The 7,884-nt window shown below is 37.7% G+C and overlaps 1 protein-coding gene and 1 long non-coding RNA gene across 2 annotated transcripts; one reads left to right on the forward strand and one right to left on the reverse strand.

The window, feature by feature from the left end:
* Positions 1–266: 266 nt before the first annotated feature.
* On the forward strand, positions 267–4,074 carry LOC132313178 (laccase-17-like). The gene is made up of 6 exons (XM_059811856.1): positions 267–456; positions 557–708; positions 974–1,218; positions 1,372–1,500; positions 2,298–3,257; positions 3,704–4,074. The coding sequence occupies exons 1-6, from the start codon at positions 340–342 to the stop codon at positions 3,832–3,834; spliced, it is 1,734 nt and encodes a 577-aa protein (XP_059667839.1). The 5' UTR covers positions 267–339; the 3' UTR covers positions 3,835–4,074.
* A 753-nt stretch (positions 4,075–4,827) lies between these two features.
* Positions 4,828–7,531, reverse strand: LOC132313179 (uncharacterized). Its single transcript, XR_009483396.1, has 4 exons — positions 7,060–7,531; positions 6,486–6,533; positions 6,315–6,358; positions 4,828–6,034 (listed from the first exon to the last, which is right to left on the reverse strand). It is a non-coding gene; the product is annotated as an uncharacterized LOC132313179 (long non-coding RNA).
* Between the last annotated feature and the right edge of the window lie 353 nt (positions 7,532–7,884).

The raw sequence follows: 7,884 nt of genomic DNA on the forward strand, positions 1-7,884 counted from the left end.
TTAATGTGCATTTGAGACAGTGAGTCCTCTTGGTAATCAGGATTAGATACTCCAAAAGAGAGTAATCTTACTTTATCAACACTCTAAAATTCAACTTGACCAACAGCAATATTGCGGAGCATGCAAGGTGAATATCACAACAGTGAAAAAGAAACTCTATGATGACATTAACCTCATTACCTAATCATCTATATTAAAATATATACGTATGTGTATATATAGCCTAACCCCATAGGCCACACAGGGTATCCCAAGTCTCTCTGCACACATTGGCTATGAGCTAAGCCTCCACCATCTTACTCAATCATCCCATCACAAAATCACACACAACACACACAGATGGGTTCTTCTCATCTTCATTCATCTACTTTAAAGACAGCTCTGCTATTTGGTTTTTGTGTTTTATTGCAGTTGCCGGAGATCGTGTTTGGCACAACAAGGCATTACACGTTCAATGTAATGTAATCAAGCAGATATATTTTTTAGTTTAATAACATTTTTTTCTGGCACATTTTTTTATAAACTCATGATCATTTCATATCTTTGATAATATCAGATCAAGTCAAAAAACGTGACAAGATTGTGCAACACAAAGAGTATTCTAACCGTTAACGGACGTTACCCTGGTCCGCCGCTTGTAGCAAGGGAAGGTGATCAAGTCCTTGTGAAGGTGGTTAACCAGGTCCCGAACAACGTAACCATTCATTGGTATGGAATGCATCAAACTACTTTTTACAATATACTCACTACAACCTTAAGATAGAACAAAATTATCACACACACATGTACAAATATAACTATAGTTAGTAAAGGGATACTAATATGCGGTATAACTGATGATGTTATTGTCATAGATAGATAGGAATGACAAAACAAGATACATGGAGCTAATTTCAAAATATTTATTAAAAAAAAAACGTTGAGTTGATTTGTGGGTATACATGAATCATTTTATCATATTATATGAGTGCAGGCATGGTATTCAGCAGCTTAGAAGCGGATGGGCGGATGGACCGGCATATATAACACAATGTCCGATACAAACCGGCCAGACTTACACGTACAACTTCACGATCATCGGTCAGAGAGGCACTCTGTTCTGGCATGCTCACATATCCTGGCTGAGATCAACCATCCATGGACCTATCATCATCCTCCCCAAGAAGAATGAAACTTACCCTTTTGATAAACCCTACAAGGAGGTCCCCATTATCTTTGGTAATTAGCACATAAACCATTGACTAATCTATCACTTCACCAATAGACGTTGTTGATATAGTTGTGCATGTTTTTTTTTTTTTTTTTTTTCAACATTGGGTTCATATTTTTGCTTTCCATATATATATATATATTGTTTATGTGTATGTGCAGGAGAGTGGTGGAATGTAGACCCTGAGGCTGTAATTAGCCAGGCACTTCAAACAGGTGCTGGCCCAAACGTTTCAGATGCCTACACCATCAATGGCCTTCCGGGGCCCTTGTACAACTGTTCCTCTAAAGGTAAATCATAGTAATAATAGCACTTAATTAAAAGGGCGTGCATATGTGTATATAGAAGGGTATTTTAGAGATCCAAAGAAAAAGAAATGCACTAGTATATGGCATACTATGTAGCTTTTAGGATTGAAATCATACCTATGCTCTGTGATCAGTGGACTTTACTGCACAATGGCCAATCAAAAAAGGGCATGGCCACTTCAAAAAAAAATTAATCAAGATATATACATATATATATTTAATAAAAAATGACATTTACACCGAAATTTTAAACCGAGAAACACAAACTGAAGGGCTAAATCGCCATTGGTTTGATGAAAGTGAATCAAGCCTTTGGGACGGATAGATTGAAGATATTTAACATTTGATTTTACCATGTCTGTGAAACTTTAAATTTTTTATCATTACATCATATAAGGATCACATACACCACACGCACACACACACACACACACGAGACTCCATCAAAGCCAGTGGATACAATGGCACGACAAGTTAGTGATCCAATCCGTCATTGCGGTTTGAGAAAGTGTTTTCGAATCTATGACCTCGTGGAGCAATCTTACCGATGCACCAAGGTTCACCCTAAAATATGTGAATTTTGAAAATAAACAAACAAACATCTCAAATATGCCATTTTGTCTACAACCAATGACCATCTTACAATTCTCACCTAACATTTATTTTTTAAATTTTTTTTATCAAAACACAATTCTCATCGACACTTCTTAATCAAAACACAATTTGCAACAACACTGGTTCACGCATCTTTGTTAATTATTATGTGTTTATTTTTTCAGATACATTCAAGTTGAAAGTGAAGCCAGGGAAGACATACCTTCTCCGTCTGATCAATGCTGCTATGAACGACGAGCTCTTCTTCAGCATTGCCAACCACACAGTCACCGTCGTCGAAGCCGATGCTGTTTATACCAAACCTTTCCAAACTGACGTAATTGTCATCACCCCAGGCCAAACCACAAATGTTCTTCTCAAAACCAAACCATTCTCCCCCAACGCCACCTTCTTCATGACTGCCGGACCTTACTTCACCGGCCTCGGCTCCTTTGACAATTCCACCGTCGCCGGAATCCTCAAATACAAGAACCCATCAAACCACAGTCCCATCAACAAGCTTCCCCTCTTCAAACCAACCCTCCCACCACTCAACGCCACCACCTTTGTCGCTAATTTCACCAAACAATTTCGTAGCTTGGCCAGTGCTAAATTCCCTGCCAACGTTCCACAAACAGTGGACAAGCGATTCTTCTTCACCATTGGCCTAGGCTCGAATCCCTGCCCAAAAAACATGACTTGCCAAGGACCCAATGGCACGAAATTTGCAGCTTCAGTTAATAACATCTCCTTTGCTCTTCCATCAACAGCTCTTTTGCAGTCTTACTTTTTAAAACAGTCTTATGGCGTTTACACCTCTGATTTTCCAGCAAACCCGCTTGTTCCGTTCAACTACACTGGAATGCCACCAAATAACACCTTTGTCAGTAATGGCACGCGCGCGGTTGTGCTGCCATTCAATACTAGTGTGGAACTGGTGATGCAGGATACGAGCATTCTTGGGGCCGAAAGCCACCCTCTCCACCTCCATGGCTTCAATTTTTTTGTCATCGGCGAAGGGTTTGGCAACTATGATCCGAATACAGGCCCCGCCAGTTTCAATTTGGTGGATCCTGTCGAGAGGAATACCGTCGGCGTCCCATCCGGTGGTTGGGTTGCTGTGCGCTTCCTAGCTAACAATCCAGGTACCTCTCTAACTACTTAGAAACAAATCCTAGTAACTAAACCGAGCTCAAAGCATTTGGACATGCATTTGCTTGAGAACTTAGCTCAGTGTTACGTCCCGCACCGAGCACTTCAAGGGGGCTTGAACGTGTCTAAGGCCACACGTGAGCTTGGAAAGGTCCAAGTCTGTGACATCAGGCTTAGCTTATACATAGGACGGGCTCAAAATGCAGAGTTCCTATTCAAGTCAAGCTATTTGCGAGTCAGTTCTATTCGGCTCTTGGACCCATACGAGTCGAGTCTACAATCTTTCAAATTTGACTCGCAATAAATAAGTTGATAATCGATATAGTTTTAATAAGTTGAACCAAAATTGACATTGAATGAGTTGAACAAAATTGTTCAAAAATAACTCGATGCATACAGAGTTGGTGCTAACTGGTACCTATTTTTCATTTTTCAACAGGAGTATGGTTTATGCACTGCCACTTTGATGTCCACACAAGCTGGGGTTTGAGGATGGCCTGGATTGTATTGGATGGACTGCTTCCAAATCAAAAGTTACCACCACCACCGTCCGATCTTCCAAAGTGTTGACTTTGACCACAAAGTCCGGATTGGCATTACAATTTTTTGATTTCTTTTGTATGCATCCCATTATTTTTCCCTTACATAACTTATAATTACAATGTTCATTTGTTGTGAGCCTATTTGAAAGAGCAAAGTCTATCCAATTGTTGTCACTTTGGTGGCTTGCTTGAGAGAAAGGAAAACAATTCAACAATAAACATCCAATGTGTTAACATTATGAATGAACATTTTTTGATATTGGCTTCACCCTACCAAAAAATTTGTTTGACTTGACACTTTTTTCCCTTCTTTAATTTTTGTCATTTTTGCTTATAATCAAAGAATTTCCACTATATGTTGATAGGGGTGCAACTTGGGCGGGCTAACCCAGGCCAACCCGAACCCAGCCCAGGAATTTTTGGACGTGGGCTTTTAAATTCACAAATCAGGCTCAAATTGGGTTTCGCTTTTTTAAAACCCATACGTGTTCGGGTTGGGCTCGTACTCGACCCAAACCCAACCCAAAACCCAAAATTTAAAAAAACTTCCAATTTATTTATTTATTTTTTACCTTCCAAATCTTTGATATCTATAGTATGTATCTATACTTGTAATATATGTGAAGTATTGTATCCTAATTCCTAATTGGTTTTTGATATATATATGTGTGTGTGTGTGTGTGTGTGTGTGTGATTGCAGATGGTCGCTGATGTTGACTTTGTGTGCCGTCAATGATGCACACCAGGTCGCCCTCCGGCGACTTGGTTGATCGGAAAAGGAGAGATGAAGCAGCAGGTCACTGCTACTTGCAGTGACCGGAACGCTATACCGAATAGTCGCCGGAGAAGAAGGATAATAGGTCGCCGGAGTTGATATAAGGAAGCAACCCTTTGGGTTGCATTTCTTGTAGCATCTCGCTATTGAAATAGCAGCGAGATGGTCGCTGCTTTTCCTCCTTTCTCCTCTCTTGATTTGGTCTCCGGCAGCAGCTGGTTGTGTTAAGATTTACTCCCATATGTATTGTTTTAGGGTTTTTTTTTTTTTTTTAATAATAATTTTAAAATAAAAATTATTATTATTATTATTGTCATAATTTAAAATGATTTAATAACAAATAAAAAGAAAAACTTTTTCTTTTATTTTATTTATTTATTTATTTTTCAACAAATAAAAAGAAAAAGTTTTTTATTTTTATATTTAAAATAAAATTAGAGTTGGAAGTACACAAAAAAATTAATAATTGAATACTTTAGTCACAATACTAACCATTTAATCAAATCGAAAATATATATGTATATATATATATATATTAATAAATTAAAATTTGTCAAAAAAAATTGATGTTTCAAACTAAGAAAAGAAACAAATGTAATTTGTATATCTTTAAAAAAAAGAAAAAGAAAAAGGGTTGAACAGGTTAGCCCGTCCGACCTGAAAACATTTGGGTTTGGGTTATTGGTAGAGCCCAGTTTTGTTTGACATCGGGTTGGTCCAACCCAACCCGACTTCGGGTTGGGACCGGGCTGGGTTGGGCCTGCCCAACTTGCAGCCTTACATGTTGACACAAATAGCATGTCTGACGGGGATTTCTAACTACTGTCAGTAACAACTTCAAATGTCTCAATCATCTAAAGGCGTTTGGGGCTGAACTTATTGTATGTTGGGTCTTAATCTTCTTTTGGTAGTTAACATTTTTGTTAATTTCTTAGTCCTTCATCAGGTGTTGGACCTACTTTACGTGTAACTTAATCTGTTTTAAGTGTGCCATCAGTGCAAGTTAACTAGCAATAAATCCTAACAAGACAGGTGGGTTAGATTGAGGCTCTGGTTACTTTCAGATGTCTCAGATTTGTCTTCTACACTCAATTCAAGGGGACTTATCTACATTAACTATTTTACACAGAATCAATGCAAAACTACGACTATGATTCATCATCTTCTTCTTCTTTTTTTTCCCAGAAGTTAAAAATATTATCCTCCTTGTCCCTATGAAAGGAGAATATATATTGTATAGTTCCTATGAATGATTTGAGTTATATGGAAATGAGGAATTAACTCATAATGAGTTGGAGAAATCAGACTCCAAGATAGCATGTGACGAGGTCACAAATGAAGCAATATTAACAACAACAAAGGTTACAAGAAATACCTGGCTAAAAATAAGCATAGTTGTTGAGTAACAGTGAAGTGAACCAATATAACAATTCAAGTAAATCATATCCTAATCCTGCAGAAATCATGTAGGAAGAATTGGTGAGTGACAAAATACTTAGCATGGCATGAACAATTGTCCATGGAATAGATCTCATTTCAACTAGACAACATTTCAATGCACCACATACACTTAATGAACCTTATCAGTCTAGTAAATAGATTCATGTATTGAAATCAAAACATTACAGAGCTAGCTCTTAAATGGAATACTCTACGAGAAAACACAACTGAGAAAGTCCTAAATTATAAGTATGCATGGATTTTGCACATTGGTTTTAGTGGCATAAACCTACCTGAAATCTGCCTAACAAGAAGACCAGCAACAGTCTCAAAAAACCTGAGTACAAGAAAATCATCAATTTCAGAAACATGCTGCAACTCTGTCAAAAACAAATTGTTGAACAAAGAAAAAGAATACAAATTGAAATTATCATGAATGAATCACATAGATGGGAGTACAATACCATGCGGTTTGCGTTCAGAAAGTCAAAAGTAGCACTCTTACTATCAACCTGCCACCACAATAAACAAATATGACAAATCTGCATTTCTGGAAAATAAATAAAATCAACATATTGTCCATTTGGTATAATTGGGTGCAGGATAATCTCATTTTAAATAGAATTTTCTAGATTCTTAAGCCTTCTCAATTGAACACTTCGAATTAGAGAATGTGTTCACTTGTGAGTCCTTGCTAGACCTTTCATCAAACACATTGTAGGCGATGGTAAAGACATACATGTATGTACATGGCATGATTTCTGGCTCCCATTAGGACATACCAAACTATTTGTCTCTATGCCTGGACAGCCCTGAAAATGATTCTCAATTGTTCTTTAATTGCCCACTTTCATCCCAAATTTGGCAATTTTTCCATCACAAGTTTGGTATTCATACTGGGGATTTTAACTTCTATGCTATTGCCAACTGGATTGCTTCTATGTGGAACCACAGCTCTAAATCTAACAGTGCTATTGTGTTCAAGTTATGATTGATTCGGTGCATCTATTTCATATGGAGAGAGAGAAATAGACGTACCTGCTCAAATAAACAAGCTTCTCCTGGCACTGTGCTGGGACTCATCTTCAACCGTCTTCGCAAGTCGCAACCCACTGCTCTCCTGCAAGATGTGTAAGAGTTTCAAGGGCCATTGCTGCAGCTTGGAGTCTCCCAAGCTCTGTTTTTGTTGATTTGAACCTTGCCCCAACATCATTCTTTTCAAATTGTTGCTGATGCAACGGTCTAAAGGACAGTTGGTGGTGGGCTGTTTTTAATTTCCTGGTTTGCCTTCGGGCCTGTTGGGCTTCTTGGCCTGGATTGGGCCTTCTTTTTTTTTTTTGGGTACAGTTTTCCTTTGTTAATGAAATTGATTTTTCCGAAAAAATAAAATAAAAATCAATAAATTACAAGGAAGAAAGAGAACCACCAAAGCTACTTAGAGTCATCACACATTGATGGAAAGTAACAAGTCATCACACATTGATGGAAAGTAACAAAGCTTACATATTCAAGGTAGTAAGTAAATACTCGTACAATACAAACCTACTCTAGCATAAGCATGGAAAAGTACTCCTCGAATTCTTGATCGATGGTCAGTTTCTTGGGGCCCGGTGGAGTGTCTGCATTCAAAATAATCACAATCTTTTTCAAATTAGTAATAGATATAACTGGAAAAGAGAGAGAGGAAGACTAATTTTGCTAGATATACGAACATACTAGCTAGCAGAAATAACCCATATGAAAAAGAAATATGAGATGGTTGAGCATTTGATAATTACAAGCGTTATGGCATTTAATAGTTTTCATACTAAAACTATATTACCTTCATTAACGTCCCATCTTCCAGATGACAGAACAAAATTA

This window comes from Cornus florida, unplaced genomic scaffold (assembly GCF_030987335.1).
Source record: "Cornus florida cultivar Cherokee Brave unplaced genomic scaffold, ASM3098733v1 CherokeeBrave_3.0.0_Hap2_Chr06, whole genome shotgun sequence".
Lineage (NCBI taxonomy): Eukaryota > Viridiplantae > Streptophyta > Magnoliopsida > Cornales > Cornaceae > Cornus > Cornus florida.

Excerpts from the sequence above, each read along its gene's own strand:
- LOC132313178 (XM_059811856.1), top strand. The coding sequence starts at position 340 with ATGGGTTCTTCTCATCTTCATTCATCTACTTTAAAGACAGCTCTGCTA. Across the intron at positions 1,219-1,371 it reads GGAGGTCCCCATTATCTTTG|GAGAGTGGTGGAATGTAGAC; the intron begins GTAATTAGCACA and ends GTGTATGTGCAG. Across the intron at positions 3,258-3,703 it reads CTTCCTAGCTAACAATCCAG|GAGTATGGTTTATGCACTGC; the intron begins GTACCTCTCTAA and ends ATTTTTCAACAG.